Below are 17,186 nucleotides of genomic sequence, written 5' to 3' on the forward strand. Positions count from 1 at the left end.
TATATGTAAACAAAAATAAGATATTATACAAACTGTTTCAGTGTGCTTTTATTACTTATCAATATAAGTAATATAGATAACATCTTGCTTTTATTACTCATCAGTATGTTATGAATGTTTCCCGTGTAAATAGATTTATATACCATTTTAATTGCTGTACATACCCCATAATATAGCAGCATCTTAATTTATATAAAAATTCACTTTACACTGAACATGTAGATGTTTTATATATCGCGGAAATATAAACAATACTGTAGCAGTGGTGTTGGTCTTCTTTCTTTTCCTGGAACCATCCACCCTCCCTCTCTTGCCGCAGGGCCTTTGCACCTGTGGTTTCCTCTGCCTACAACACTCTTAGCATCCACTTTCAATCCACCTCCACCCAGTGAATTCCCCCTAATCCAAACACACCTCCTCAGGGAAGCCTTCCCTGACTGCCATGCTTGCTCAACACATCCCACCCCCTCAGCCCATTACTGCTCCTTTGCCACATATTCCACGGTTCCACTCTGACCTTTAATTACGTGATGATTCATATGAGAATAATCACTTTAGACTGTGAGTGCTGGGAGGGAAGGGACCATAACTCTCTTGCTCACTGCCGTCTTTCCTGTTCCTGAGATCATGGGCATTCAAAAATATTTATGAAATGAATGAATAAATGAGTGAAAAAAATGATACAGTGCATATGTTGGAAATGTCTCGAATCTGTGTTTTTTTCCTTCATTGTTACCACCCCTGCCTGGGTTCAGGTCTGTGCTCCTGCAACTGCCTCCTAATTAACCTCGCTTTCAACTTCTTCCACTTTGCCATTAGCACTAATTTTCCAAAACATAAATCAGACAAAAGTAAGCAGAGAAAAAGCAGTAATCAGAAAACGCAAAATAAGATGGTATTGTACATTCCTAGCGGGGGTGTAAAATGGTATGGCCACTATGGAAAGATACTGTGGTTCCTCAGAAAGTTACTGTATGATCCAGCAATTCCACTTCTGGGTATGTACGCAAAAGAAGTGAAAGCAGGGACTCGACCAGATACTTGCTACATCAATGTCCATTGCAGCATTAGGGTAAACAAAACGTGGTTCATCCGCACAATGGAATATTATGCAGGCACAAGAAGAGAGGACATTGTGACACATGCTACAACATGGACGGCACTTTAGAAACGCTGTGCTAAGTGAACTAAGCCAGATACAAAGGGACAGAAATTGTATGAGTCCATTTATGTGAAGGACTTAGAACAGTCAAAAGAAAGAAAGTAAAATGAGGGTTACCAGAGACTGGGGAAAGGGGATGATGGAGAGTCTGATGGGTACAGAATCTCTGTTTGGGATGATGAAAAAGTTCTGGAAAAATTCAGTGATGGTGGTTGTGTGACACTGTGAATATATCTCATGCCACTGAATTGTATACTTTAAAGGTTTAAAACAGTAAATTTTATGTTATGCATATTTTGCCACAATCTTAAAAGACAAGGCACAGAGCAGAATGTATGGAATGCTGCCATCTGAATGGGGAAAAGGAACCTAAATAAAAGTTAAAATTTCAAAAAACAATAAGTTGCTACAAATAAGTCCCTATGTGTCAATAATCAGACAAAGAATACAAATAGATTAAAGAAACCTACTGAACATGGGTTATTAGATTTGCTTTTCAAAAGATTCAGCTATATTTAGCTTACAGAAGACACACCGAAAACAAAACTGCCACACAGAAAGTGCAAAACTAAAGGAACATTCTAAAGCCTAACTCACTAGTACTGCACTGGAAAAGAAACCACGGTGCAGCAACATTACCGTCAGACAGGAAAGAACTGAAGGCAAAATGCGCCAAGATACAGAGGCATAGTCATTAACAACTGATGGAATAATTCACCAAGAAGATGGAACAATCATGAATTTGTATGACCTTCATGCTATAGATTTGAAATATATAAACCAAAATAGAATTATAAGGAAAAAGGAGACAAATTCATAATCTTAAGTGAGGGATCTCAACACATCTTTATCAAAAACATAAAAATCACACAAAATTGAATAAGCAATTGGCAGATGTAAACAACAAAATAAACCAATGAATGGATAGATAACTGCCCCCAACAAATAGAGAATATACATGTTTTTCAAATTAATATAGAATATTTTCAAAATTGATTGCATTAGGTCATAAAGGAAGTGCTCATTAATTTCAAAGAATTGATACGCAGACTACATTGTCTACAGAGTAATTAAATGAAAAAATTAGCAATTAAAATATCATTTAAAAATATATACACATACATACACATACACGTATATATAATACAAATGTGGACACAATGAAATGTACATCTAAATAACTCATGAGGTAAAGAGAACGTTACAATAAAAATGACAAGCTATTTCAAATGGATGATAGTGAAAGTACTGCCTATCAACTCTTGTAAGATGCATTAAAGTAGTCCATAGGGGTAATTTATAGCTTTAAATGAATTTCCTAAAAAAAAAAAAAAAAAGATTTTAAAGGTTGAAAATAATAAGGTAAGCAGTTAACACAAAAAGCTAGTAAAACAAGAGAAGGAAATAATAAAGACAGCAGTAAAGAGCAGAAATTAATGTACTTCATGAACCACAACCAAGAAAATCAATAAAACCAAAAGGTGGTGCTCTGAGAAGGCTGACAAAATAGACAACCTCTCCTGGAACTGATCGAGAAAGTCTAGAAAAGGTCAAAGACCATAATTATAGATACAGAGTTCAACTTTAAATATAGAATATATGAATAGGAATATATGAATAAATTTGAAAGTTTTGAGAATTCAATACTTTTTAAGAAAAACATAAAATATCAAAATTGACTCAAGAAGAAACAAAAAAGAAAATATTAACTACAAAAGAAAGTGAATGAGTAACCTATCACCTTCACCACTCCAACTCTGATAGACACCAAACCCAGAAAGTTTTTCAGACAAGTTTTTTCAAATGTTCAATGAATAAATAAATCCTACCTTACCCAAACTTTTTTAGAGGCTAGAGAAAAAGAAGCCAGTGGGGTTTGGGATGGGGAAGCCTAACTAATGCATTTTAGTAGGCAATACAATATTGATACCAAAATGAAAGAATGTATGAGAAAGAAACATTACAGGTGTATCTCACTTGTGAACAAAGATTCAAAAATCCTAAAGAGCTAAATCTTGCTGTGCATACAAAAGATAATATTAGTATCTTTTGATACTAATATTGATATTATTGATATAGATAACATAATGATCAAATTGGGCTTAATCCCTGGAATGCAAAGGCAGATTAACATTGGAAAGTTTGTTGTCATAGATATATTATGAGATTAAAAGAGGAAAACAATCTGATCATTTCAACAAATACATAAAAAGGCACTCAATAAAATTCACCAGTCCTTTATTATAATTCTGATAATTATAATAATAGCAAATTCCTTAGGAAACTAGGAATAGAAGGAAGCATCCTTAACCTGAGAAGGGCACGTAACAGAGAAGGCAGTCAGTCCTGCAACAGCCACTTCCCCCTATCCGACAGTGGCAGCAACTGTAGTGGAGCATGTGGTTGGCTCACCTCAAGAGTGCATTTCCCAGCTTCCTATATAGTTGGCCTGACCACATGACTAGGCTCTGGCCAAAGGGCTATCAGTGGAAGTGATTTTGGCAATTGCTGGTCTTGCCATGAAAGGTTAAGGAATGTGCACTCGCCTTCCTGTTTTCTCTTCCCCAGTGTCTGGAAGATGAATGTAAGGGTAGGGGCTGGTGCAGCCTTCTTAGACCACAAAATACAAGCCCTCCATTGAAGATGTCAGGGCAACTAAGATAGAAATCTGAGACAATAATATTGATTAGCCACCACATTAGTCCTGAAATGGTTGTAGTTTTGAGTCTTGGTTATAGCATCTGAGTATGTATTCTACCTAATAATGGCATCTCTCAAAAACCTACGGCAACTGTCTTATTTAGGGCAAGGCAAGGCAATTTTAGAAGTATTTAGAATTTAGGAGCAATTCAACAGTGCCCCAAACCAGAACTTCCATTCATCACTATGAGGTTCTAGACAGTATAATAAGGCAAGGAAAAAAGAAAAGAGTACAAAGATGGGGAAGGTATCACGGTCCAATATCTGTGACAAGATCATTGTTTAAATAGAAAGTTGAAGGAAATCCACAGACAAATCATTACAAATAAGCAGCAAGATTCACGCCTGGAGTGGGATTGAGAACCCCAGATCAGACCCATATGTAATCAAACCCTGAGAGCTGATGGGGCTGCACTGCAGATATTGTGGACTGTGTCCGTGTTTTGCCATATATGGTGCTAGACAATTAATTGTCCATATGGAAAAAAATAAAATTGAATCCTTACCTAATGCCATTCATGAAAATCAATTCCAAGTGTTTTAAAGCTCAATGACAAAAGCAGAAATGTAAAACTTTTAGTAGAAATTCTAACATTTATCCCACCTTGATCTAGATTACAGTGAGCATCATTCCATTAAAGGCGCTGTCCTGGAGGTGCAGATTGCCTCAGTGCGGGCACACTGGCAACACTGCAACACTTTTTGGGTCATCCTGCCCTGTGGCTTGCTGAGAGGGTAACGATAATGTTCAAGGAAATACTCATGATACCCTCTGTCAAATTCACTTCCCACAGGCATATTGAATCCTGAAATTTTAGAGTCTTGTGGTTGAAAAGACCTAAAATACAGTTTTTTTTTTTTTGAAATCGGTTCTCACTATGTTGCCCAGGCTGGTCTCGAACTCCTCGGTTCAAATAATCCTCCTGCTTCAGCTTCCCAAAGTGCTGGGACTACAGGTGTAAGCTACCATGCCCAGCTCAATGACATATATTCTAAACTCATTCTTAATTCACTGTCCATCCTGACATATTGCTTACTATAAAACACTTAATAACATTGGATTAAATATTTAAAACCTTTTAGATGGCTATTTGAACTGGTAAAAAATTAAGGAAACCCAAGAAAGGGCAAAATTCAGAGGGCCAAAACTGAAGCCCAAAGTGACCTCTGAAGCCTCTGCTGATCCCAGCAACCAAAGGCGCTAGTTAACTGCTGCGTGGAGGAGAAAGGGGGAACTACGACAACCCTAACAATGTCAAACGCTTACAAGGACAAATGCAATCTGCTGGGCTGTGCTCTAGGTGCTTTACGTATATTAACCCCAGTCAAAAGCACGCTCGAGGTAGAAGGTCTGCTGTAGGATCTACACATGGACCAGAACTGCAGAGGGCTCCACCCTGGGAACAAATGCCCTGAAAACAAACGGCACGGAAATGTGTGTGTGATCCTGGCTGGTGGGAGGGGAGGAGGCTCACTTCAAGTTGAAATCTGAATTCATACTGTGCAGCCTAATTAAAAAAAAATTAGCCAAAAATTGTAAGTCGTCGAAGTTGGAAGTGCCACCAAGCTCCAAGTGGAAGCAAACAAACCTTCTCTGAAGAGCACATTCTCAAAACAAGCCTTGAAGAACTCCCACAGGGAAAGGCCCAGTGATTCTAATTCACAGTTTAAAAAAATCACAAAATATGTGAGGTCCCAACCATAAAGGGAAAAATTCAAGAGATGAAACAAACACAGAATGAGACAGAGACTTGACTTTAGTTAGGAGCTACAGAGAAGATATTTAATATTTTTAAATATAAAATAAGAAATCAAAAGTGTGAGTAAGCAACAAGAGACTACCAAAAAAATGACCATCCAGATTTGACCTTCTGCTCCATTAGAATTCTGATGGCAATAATTAATCTAGTTAATCAGAGACAAAAGGCCACATGAAGAAACAGTATCACAGACTGTACAATCTATGCCTGAAATCTTAGGGTTTGGGCTGGGTGCAGTGGCTTACACCTGTAATACCAGCACTTTGGGATGCCGAGGGGGCAGGATTCCTTGAGCTCAGGAATTTGAGACCAACCTGGGCAACATAATGACACCCTATTTCTAAAATAAAAAATTTTTAAAAAGCTGGCCTGTGATCTCAGGAGGTTGAGGCAGGAGGATTGCGGGAGCCCAGGAGGTCAAGGCTGCATTGAGCTATGATCATACCACCTCTCCATATCAATTCATCCAGCCTGGGTGACAGAGTGAGATCCTGTCTCAAAAATAATGAAACTGAGTCTGGATTTTCTTAAAGTCAATCAATATATGAAGGGCTAATTAAAGCTGTCCTAAAAGGCCGAGTGCATTGGCTCACGTCTGTAATTCCAGCACTTTAGGAAGGTGGGCGGATGACTTGAGGCCAGGGGTTCAAGATCAGCCTGGCCAACATGGTGAAAACCCATCTCTACTAAAAATACAAAATTAGCTGGGCATGATGGTGCATGCCTGTAATTCCAGCTACTCGGGGGGCTGAGGCATGAGAATTGCTTGAACCTGGAAGGCAAACGCTGCAGTGAGCCAAGATCACACCACTGCAGTCCAGCCTGGGCAACAGAGCCAGACTTTGTGTCAAAAACAAAAACAAAACAAAAAACAAAAAAAAGTCCTAAAAAATATCTACACTCATGGTATAAAACCAATTCTTGCTTTTCTGAGAGGAAGAAAACTCTCTCCATTCTAGTGGACCGTGCTCCTTCTCACTCTATGAAATAATTGTCCAAAAACGTATAATCTAACACTTATAGGCAAACCTCATTTTACTGTACATTGTTCTATTGGGCTTCACAGGTAATGCTTTTTTTATAAAACAAATTGAAGGTTTGTGTCAACTCTGCATCAAGCAAGTCTGTTGGTGCCATTTTCCAAGAGCATGCGCTCACTTCATGTCTCTTTATCACATTCCTGTAATTCTTGTAATGTTTCAAACCTTTTCATTATTGTTATGTCTGTTATAGTGATCTGCAATCTGTGTTCTTTGATGTCACTAGTGCAATTGTTTTGGAGTACCACGAGCCACATCCATATAAGAGCACGAACTTAACTGATGAATGCTGAGTGTGTTCTGACTGCTCCACCAACTGGCGGTTCCCTGTATCTCTCCCTCTTCTCAGGCCTCCCTATTCCCTGACACACAACAGTATTGAAATTACTCTAATTAACAACTCTACAATGACCTCTAAGTGTTCAAGAGAAAAGAAGAGTCCCATGTCTCTCACTTTAAATCAAAAGATTAAGCTTAGTGAGGAAGGCATGTTGAAAGCCAAGATAGGCTGTGAATCAAAGGAAAAGCTTTTGGATTAAATTAAAAGTGTTACTCCAGTGAACACACAAATTATAAGAAAGCAAAACATTGCTGACATGAAGAAAGCCTGAGAGGTCTGGAGAGAAGATGAAACTGGCCAAAGCCTAATCCAGAGCAAGGCACTAAAGCTTGTCAATTCTATTAAGGCTGAGAGAGGTGAGGAAGCTGCACATCAAAAGTTGGAAGCTAGCAGAGGCTGGTTCATGAGGTTTACGGAAAGACGCCACCTCCATAACAGAAAAGTACGAGGAGAAGCAGCAAGTGCTGATGGAGAAGCTGCAGCGAGTTCTCCAGAAGATCCAGCTGAGATCATTGATAAAGGTGGCTACACTGAACAACAGGTTTTCAGTGTAGATGAAGCAGCCTTCTATTAGAAGAAGATGCCACCTAGAACTTTTGCAGCTGGAGAAGAGAAGTCAATGTCTGGCTTCAATGCTTCAAAGGACAGGCTGGCCCTCTTATTGGGATATGATGTAGTTGGTGACCTTAAGTTGAAGCTAATGCTCATTTCCCATTCTGAAAATCCTAGGGCTCTTAAGAATGTTGCTAAAACTACTCTGCCTTGTGCTTTACAAATGGAACAACAAAGCCTGAATGACAGCACATCTGTTTACAGCATGATTTACTGAATATTTTCAGCCCACCGTGGAGACCTATTACTCAGAAAAAGATTCCTTTCAAAATATTACTGCTCATTGACCGGGTACCTGGCCCCCCAAGAACTCTGATGGAGCTGTGCAAGGAGATTAATTTTGTTCTCATGCCTTCAAACACAATATCCATCCTGTAGCCCATGGATCAAGGCATCATTTTGACTTTCAAGTCTTATTATTTAAGAAATACATTTCGGCTGGGCGCGGTGGCTCAAGCCTGTAATCCCAGCACTTTGGGAGGCCGAGATGGGCGGATCACGAGGTCAGGAGATCGAGACCATCCTGGCTAACCCAGTGAAACCCCGTCTCTACTAAAAAAATACAAAAAACTAGCCAGGCGAGGTGGCGGGCGCCTGTAGTCCCAGCTACTCGGGAGGCTGAGGCAGGAGAATGGCGTAAACCGGGGAGGCGGAGCTTGCAGTGAGCTGAGATCCGGCCACTGCACTCCAGCCTGGGCGACAGAGTGAGACTCTGTCTCAAAAAAAAAAAAAAAAAAGAAATACATTTCATAAATCTATAGCTGCTATTGATAGTGATTCCTCTGATGGATCTGGGCAAAGTGAATTGAAAACCTTCTGGAAATTATTCCATTCTATGTGCCATTAAAAATATTCATGATTCATGGGAGGAAATAAAAATATCAACATTGAAAGGAGGCTAGAAGTTGATTCCAACCCTCGTGGATGACTTTGTGGGGTTCAAGACTTCAGTGGAGGAAGTCACTGCAGATGTAGAAATAGCAAGAGAATTAGAATTAGAAATGGAACCTGAAGATGTGAATGAATTGTTTCATTACCAGGATAAAACTTCAATGAATGAGGAGTTGCCTCTTACAGATGAGCAAAGAAAGTGGTTTCTTGAGATGGAATCTGCTCCTGGTGAAGATGCTGTGAACACTGCTGAAATGACAATACAGGATCTAGAATATTCCATAAACTGAGTAGATAAAGCGGTGCAGGGCTTGAGAGGATTAACGCCAATTTTGAAAGTTTTACTGTGGGTAAAATGCCATCAAACAGCATCACGTACTACAGAGAAATCTTTCCTGAAAGGAGGAGTCAGCTGATATGCCAAACCGCATTGTCTTATTTTCAGGAACTGCCACTGCAACCCCAGCCTTCAGCCCCCCACCACCCACATCAGTCAATAGCCATGACATTAAGGCAAGACCCTCCATCAGCTAGAAACTGACAACTCGCTGAAGACTCAGATGATTGTTAGCATTTTCTAGAAATAGTGTTTTTAAATTAGGGTATGTACTGTTTAGATAGAATGCTATTGCACACTGATTCAACTACAGCATGTTTATAGTTATATGAATATAATTTCTACATGCATTAGGGAACCAAAAGCCTTGTGTGACTTGCTTTATTGTGATTTGCTCTGTTGTGGTTGTGGAGCTGAAGCTGCAGTACCTCCAATGCATGCCTGTATGTTGCTGCCTACACCAAAAAAGGCCTGTTATAAACGTTTTTATATTTTATATTTTACATTAAATTATTAAGCTTTATATTTTACAGTTGCTTTAAAAAACTACATAGCAAATCAATGTTTAACATATACAAAAATGGTTAAGAAACACATTTGTAACAGTACTGGAAAGGTAGATGTTAATTACTTTAAAAATCTGGCCAGGCATGGTGGCTTATGACTGTAATCCCAGCACTTTGGGATGCCATGGCGGGTGGATCACCTGAAGTCAGGAGTTCGAGACCAGCCTGGCCAACATGGTGAAACCTCGCCTCTACTAAAAATACAAAACTTAGCTGGGCGTGGTGGCAGTTGTCTGTAATCTCAGCTACTCCGGAGGCTGAGGCAGTAGAATTGCTGGAACCCGGGAGGCGGAGGTTGTAGTGAGCCGAGATTGTGCCACTGCACTCCAGCCTGGGCCAACAACAGCAAGACTTCATCTCAAGAAAAAAAAAAAAAAATTTAAAATCCATCAATACGTTTCCAATAAAATAATCAGAAAACATTTAACTACCTCTTCAGTTTACATCAGTACCATTTTAATCATGCAGATTAATTATTCGTTTAAAAATAATTCCCAATTTTTTATGGCTAATGAAACAACAACAAAAAGTTGGGATTCATTGTTTCAAGTTTCAGGGGTAAGGCACTAAGAGAGGGACTAAAAAGGGTAGTTCCAGCTCTATTTGGAGGAGGAAGATGAACGAGTAAAACCCTTGTCTACCACAGCAAGAGGCAGGAGACAATCTTTACAGGTGTGGAGGTTCCCCCAGGAAACCTGAAAGCAGAAGTTGCTAACAGTGGAAGCTTCTTGGAGGGAGACAGACTATGGGGAGAAGTGGAGCAGGATATTATCACTTTCCACTGGAGCCTTGCCTGTAGTAATCGATTTTTACCCATGCCATCACTAAAAACAAATACAAAAAATTAGCTGGGCATAAGGGCACATGCCTGTAGTTCCAGCTACTTTGAAGGCTGAGCTGGGAGGATCACCTGAGCCCAGGGGGTTGAGGCTGCAGTAAGCCACGATTGCACCTCTGCACACCAGCCTGGGTGACACAGTGAGACCCTGTCTGAAAAAAATGTTATAAAATAAAATAAAAAGTACTGTCATGTGTTTTTCTCTCTATTGATGGCCAATTATAATAACAATCCCTCGTAGCCTGTATGCAGCAGAGACTCCCATGAGAGTGGGACTAACTCGCACTAAGAAAATTACATTCCATTGCCTTGTGCTCATGACTTAGTTGTGGGGAGTAAAAATGTAAAGGAAATGGAAAGTTATTGATGGCGATGATGCCACAAGTGCGAGTGAAGCAAGCAACGGAGGATCCCCTGCTTCTGTTCCTTCACCTGAGCCGTGTCTCCACACGAGGACAGGTGGCATGTATGGAGAGACACCAGCACGAGGTCAGGGGTCTGCCACCAAGAGACCTCACTGCTTGGGTGAATTTACCTATTCCTTAGCTTTTCCAAAAGCAGAACACACACTTTATTAGTATTTCCAGAGATGACTGGTTTCTCAGTGATGGATTGATTCCAACCAAATCACAATGCATTATCAGAATGTCATGCATCAATTTATGATGGAAATAACATCCTTTTCCAGTGCCCAAAATGTTCACATTCTTTCTCCAAGGCCTCTCATTTCTCAGTATGGAGCTACTAGGAAGCTAAGTCCATGGTCAGACAGTTGCATGTTGAGCACAGAATTTGAGGTGTGTAGTCATCGAGTAGATTGGGAGGGCTCTAAGTCTCTTGCCCACCGCACACAGCACTTCCCTGGAGAAGCCAGCTCTGTGCCCTCACAGACGGTGCCTCTGTCACCTGCCAGCACTGGACACACTCTGGGCCTCCTTTCCTCTGTTCCAGTGCTGACCGACCGCCCTCATGATGGTCCATTCTTTCTTACGTGCGTCGGTGGCCAATTAAGCTAGGAAGCTGCTTCTAGACAAGAAGCTGTTTCTTTGGCCTTCCATTCTGACGTAATTCAAGTTAAGCCTTTCTTAGAGTCATCTGGTTTCCAAGTCCTTAGGAGTTACCTCACTTTGCCCCCAGTTACAGTCTACACCTTGCTCTAGGCTTCATGGTCATTTGACATGCCTGGTCCCCCACACCCAGCCAGCAGCTGAGCAGCCCCCATCCCCAGGAGCCCACCACCCTGCACAGCTCTGTCCTCTGGACACCACCACCTGGTCCTCCTCCGCATCCGACATCTCCATCCGGGCAGGCTGCACTGGCTTGACAGCGTCACAGGGTCCAGGCTTTCTCCCTCTGTCCTTCCTCCTCCTTACCCAGAGCCGCATCTTTAGTTTCCTCATCAGTCATGTTATGGCGTTTCCAACGTTCAGAGAAGTATATGGCCTCATAGACTAAACCAATGATAGCTCAAATATTTTCAGACAGTCAACCCTATACTGTCTGCAATTACTTTTTAAAAATCAATTTGTTTTTCCATTTTGGTTGTGTGAACTAAGTTTCATGGACTTCTGGATTTCTACCCACTGGTGCACCCCCACATCACTGTCCCGTCACTGGGGCTCTCAGTGACTTCAGCAGGAGCTCTGCAATGGAAAAATCACGTGGAGACTGTGGTTAGGGTCATCAGACATTGGGACTAGGAAATGTTTTCCCTTTTCAACATGTAACTTAAGGCTAGGCAGACATAAGAGCAGAAAGCAAGCAGCCCACAGCAAGAGCTAAGGGAGGGCAGACAGCACAGACACCAGACGCCAACTTTCGCAGGGCGGCCGAGGAAACTGATGCACCCAGTGCTGTCAAGCATGGCAATGAGGTCCGCCTCCTACTTCAGCCACATCGTCTACTTCCAGTCCCCGACTCCACGTGACAATCGGCCCTGTCACCCTTTGACCACACCTCCTGGCTGGGGGAGAACTTTTCGGAGAAAATTTCAATGTAGAGTAAACCAATTCATAAAACTTTTTAAAAATAGGATGTGGAAATATTACAGTTAACGCTCAACAATGACATGGTTAGCACTTGTCTGAGGGGCTAGAGGATGCGAGCCAAAACCCAAGAAAAATTACACCCCTTGAAGTGTGAGCCACTAGTATCTTGACTAAATTAGTTTGCCCAGATAATACCAAAAATCCATACCAGGTTCATGCAAAAGTGGCTGCTTCTCTCTGGTCTCGCTGTTCTGGACAACGAGCATCAGGACAAGATTGTTGAGAAGTAACTGTAACACGTGCAGTGCTAGCCATTCTGGTTTCTCTAGACTATGCTCCACTTACTGACTTCTAAGCAACCTTATTTCATATTTAATAATGAAGGATTTGTGATTACTTACAATTTCAGACACTGGGATTTGGTACAGTTACATGGCTTTTTAGACTTTGTGTCCCATGAACTAAGAGTTACTCTATAAAGATTAAAAAAGAAAATGTATTCAGATCGTTACTCCTTATATAGAGAATTAGCTAAGCATCTGGTGTTTTTCAACACATTGTGAGAATCTCAACACCAGATAGTTATAGGTATTATTGATAGATGCCTAATCATGAAGTGGGAGTTTCCAATGTGATGCAACTAGCACCACCAAACGCAGCCACACATGCCCAGGGAGTCAGTGTGTGTGTGTAGCGGTGTCCTAAGGCTGCTCTCCCTTCCCAAGATGTCTTCCAGGAAGTCAGTGGTATGTGCAGAGCAGGGTCCTAAGGCTGCTCTCCCTTCCCAAGATGTCTTCCAGGGAGTCAGTGTGTGTGCCGAGCGGGGTCCTAAGGCTCTTCACCCTTCCCAAGATGTCTTCCTGGAGTTCTTCTCCCCCTGACCTGTTTAAACCTCTATTTTTTTTTTTTTTGTGCTCCTCTCCCCACCGAACAGCTCTTTCCCCAAAAAAAATCTGAATGCTAATAGGAAGTACAAATTAAAGAACAATAGATAAAGCGTCGTTCGTCTTCAGATATACCAGTGCTAAAGCAGTCCACGCTGTAATATTACTAACAATATCAAAGCATGTTAGTAATCACTTAAGTGTGCCATGTGATCACTGGGGACTTTCCTCATTTTAGGAAGGGATTATTACAACTCCTTCCTAATTACATTTTGTGATTAGCTCAGAAGTCATCTTCAGGGGCATTAGAGAAGAAACAAACTCCTCCTCTAATGTGTCTCTGGGTGTTGCTGAACGTGAGGGCAGCTGCACCTTAAACCATCAGGAGAAGTTCCCAAGCATTGCTCAGAAGAGACACTCACCAAGGAGCTCAGAACATTTGCAATGGAAGTGGTTCAATAGGCTGTGGTGACAAGGAGGGGAACGTGTACAAAACACCATGTGACAAAAACCAAACTAGATGAATTCTAAACGAATACAGCATTTAATTTAGAATTCTGTGGCAGGGCTGTCCCTGTACCCAGTGTGGGCGTGCATCTGTATTAGTGTGCTCTTTGAAGTCATGTACACAGGTCTCATCTCTGCGATGCACTGGCCACTTCTGAGCAAGGCTGCATCTTAGTCTTGGGTTTCCTACCAGAACTCGAACAGCACCTGGCACACAGTCCGTGCTTGCTGTCAGCCTCATGCCATCTCATGGAGCATAGGGGTTGGTAACTAATACAAACGCCCTAAAGAGAGGCAAAGTCTTTGCCCTGTCCTCTGTGCTCCGAGCGCCCGCACGCTCAGCTCTCTTGACTGGCTGTCAGAGCTGAGGTCAGCCCCAAATCCCCCTCACTTGGCCTGCCCTCACCTCACCTCACTGCTCTGGTATGCATGACTGACTGGTCTGCCACCCCTGCGCTCACCACCTGTGCCTCTGTTTAGTGACCCATCCTGCTCCCCATGGGAAACAGCTCATGGCACATGAAACTGGGGCAAGCTGCTAACTTTGACCTCTTCTGGAGAAAGCTACCATTTTAGAGATAAAGACGATGTTGCTGAATTCTGTATTAATTGAGAATTCATCTAGTTTGGTTTTTCCTTTAGAGATAGGAGAGTTACAGCTTTCCGCCCTCATGGGTGCCTAGAGGTGGCAGGTCTAGCCATCCTGCCACCTGGCCTGTTCACCTGTGGGTCAGACCTGGGCCTGTTCAGAGGGGGCTCTGACAGCTACTTCACTGCTCTTGTCCTTGGCCCTCTCAGACCTGCCCTGAGCTGGGGCACAGGGTGGACCGGCCCTCCCTGTCCAGAGGAACAAAAACTGTTCCCTTGAGGAAGTGGCGTGGGGGCTTGTGGAGGCAGTCCAGTGGGGAACCACTGTAACTGTGGAGGGAGGGTGACAGGCCCACGAGTATCTACAGAAGCAGGAGGAGGCCAGCAGGCATTTACTAGAAATCACTGCGTGGCCAGGACCATGGTCAGTGCTTCAGGGGACACCAAGGATAACTATCTATTTAACACATGGTGCCTGTCCTGGAGGAATCCACCAAGTCAGCAGGGATACGAGACACAGGCAATGGAAACATTACAGCACATAAGAGAATAATCCACCAGCACACTGTGCAATACTGACTGTAAACGCCACAGAAACTCAGAATAATCAACCAGCACACTGTGCTATACCGACTGTAAACACTGCAGAAACTCAGAGGCAGCATAGTTCAGCATAGACGGAAGAAGTGAAAACCAAATGCTCTTGAAGGAGGTGGAACTTGACATCAGCTTTTAAGGCGGCAAGGTTTCTTCACTATTGCTCAACAGGACGGCCCAGTTTAAATAACAGCGTCAGCAAAGACACTCATCAGGAATGAGCACGGAGTGCGGGGCAGTGAGGGTCTCTGACTGCAGTGGACACTAAGTGGAAAATCACTTCCATGGCTCCAGATAGACTGCTCGGTCAGTGCCCATCTAAAAATTAAAGAGTTAGAAAAGATCTGGACAACTCTGCCTCAGAAAAGCCTTCTAAAAAAACTACACCACAACATGATAACCTCATCTTTAGCAAAAAAATTGCCGGAGAAGCAGACCCTTGAATATTCTCTATTATGGTGTTCATTATGTTACTAAAACCAGTAGCATCAACAATGTGTCAGAATTCACATTTATTACCAGATTGATAATGGGATTATTAAAGCTACAGAATGTCAGGACACGGATTTGTATTAAAGAGTTTTTATTAATATGATAAGCTAGTTAATAAGTTAGCCAGTTCACCCCCCAACCCTAACAAATGACCATCGGGTCAGCTCGCACGCTCAGCCTGCTGGCCTCCAGCCTGAGCTGAACTGCTTCTATGGCCTCTACTAGGTTAGATACATCGGAACCACACTGGGCTGACAGAGTCTTGGTTGGGAACTCACACAGAATGAAACAACCAGCAAAACGTTCTCTGACTGCTTCCTTACCACTAACAATAAATTGGTAGAGATTCCAGCATATCATCAGCATTGTAGATGTCGAGATAAAAATCATCAGACCCAATTAAGTGGAGAGGCATCAGATCAAGTAATTATGTGCATAAAAAATACAAATACACATCTCATGTTGTTCCTGGCACACCATTTACAATAGAGAAATCTTTTGTAACTTTCAAAATAAAGAAAAACATGTGACTGATTGAAAAAAATCTAGTATAGATAGAGGAGGAGGAAAAGGAGAGAGGAAGAAGAGCAGGGGGAGGAGAACAAAGACGAGGATGAGGGGACGAGAAGAGGAAGGAGGAGGAGGAGAATGGGGAGCAGGGGGAGATGAAAAGGGGGAAAAGGAGAAATAGTTGCCCTGAAAACTCTCTCATGACTGCTCCTCTGTGCAAATGCCCATCGGCTGCACCACATGGAAGCCTCAGAGGGCACTGTAACTGGGAGAGTACACAGTTAAAGTATGAGAAGTATCAAATGTCCTTGAATGTTCTAGACACAATACAGCTCAGAGTGAGTCAATACTATCGACCAGATGCCCCCAGATTACAAGAAAAATGAGTATCTTCAGAACTGTGTCCTTTTAGATCATCCTGTGTAATGTATCAGCAGAATCTGGAAGTTGCTGAAGTCATTTTTGTTTGGTCCAGAAATGTTAACAGCCGTGATGAGATGACCAATTACAATGATAGCAACTGCACCCTCACCGATCCATCACACCCAGAGAGTGAAGCAAGCAGCAGGGCCCACGGTCTTATTCCATCAAACTCAGCAAAAGTTGTCAACAGCCTGGGCACAGAATTACAACAGCTAAAGGAGCCACTGCAGAAGCTGAAGCAGCAGTGCCAGGGAGCAACCAACGCCCTTCAGTGACCATGAGAGCTGATAGTGTTGATCGGTTCCAGTGTGTTTCCGGATTTACAGCCTTTCATTCCAGCCCCAAACCACTCTCCTCACACTTACCAAGGCCATCACGAAGCCATGCCCGATGGCAGAACTCTGCAGGAGCCTAGAAAGCACTAGAGGCCGCGGGCTATATCCTGTAAGGTGTTTGACTGCTGTCTCTCAGGCCCAGGGTGTGTGTTTGTCTTAGACTGTGGGCCAAAAGAACTGCTGCAGGCAGGCCAGGCACGCCTGTAATCCCAGCACTTTGGGAGGCTGAGGCAGGCGGATCATCTGAGGTCAGGAGTTCAAGACCAGTCTGGCCAACATGGTGAAATCCAGTCTCTACTAAAAAATACAAAAATTAGCTGGGTGTGGTGGTGGGCGCCTGTGGTCCCAGCTACGTGGGAGGCTGAGGCAGGAGAATTGCTTGAACCCAGGAGGCGGATGTTGCTGTGAGCGGAGATTATGCCACTGAACTCTAGCCTGGGTGACAGAGCAAGAGTCTGTCTCAAAACAAAAAACAAAAAAAAAAACCCCACAACCACAACAACAACAAAAAACAAGAGAAAACAAACAAACAAACAAACAAACACCTCCTGGAGGTAGGAATATGCTGATCTCCATAATCAACTACAGGGCTCAATGAACGGAGAGGGTTGCCCAA

At 42.5% G+C, this 17,186-nt stretch overlaps 1 protein-coding gene across 2 annotated transcripts in view; it reads right to left on the reverse strand.

The window, feature by feature from the left end:
- TESMIN (testis expressed metallothionein like protein) overlaps positions 1 to 17,186 on the reverse strand; it is a 48,080-nt gene that overhangs the window by 13,994 nt on the left and 16,900 nt on the right. Inside the window, exon 7 of one of the 2 annotated variants that reach the window (XM_021925453.2) lies at positions 12,636 to 12,707. The exons of the other annotated variant lie outside the window; for it this stretch is intronic. Coding sequence (XP_021781145.2) covers positions 12,636 to 12,707 — 72 coding nt within the window. The remainder of the gene's footprint in view (positions 1 to 12,635; positions 12,708 to 17,186) is intronic. 2 annotated transcript variants of the gene reach the window in all.

This window comes from Papio anubis, chromosome 12, assembly GCF_008728515.1.
Source record: "Papio anubis isolate 15944 chromosome 12, Panubis1.0, whole genome shotgun sequence".
Lineage (NCBI taxonomy): Eukaryota > Metazoa > Chordata > Mammalia > Primates > Cercopithecidae > Papio > Papio anubis.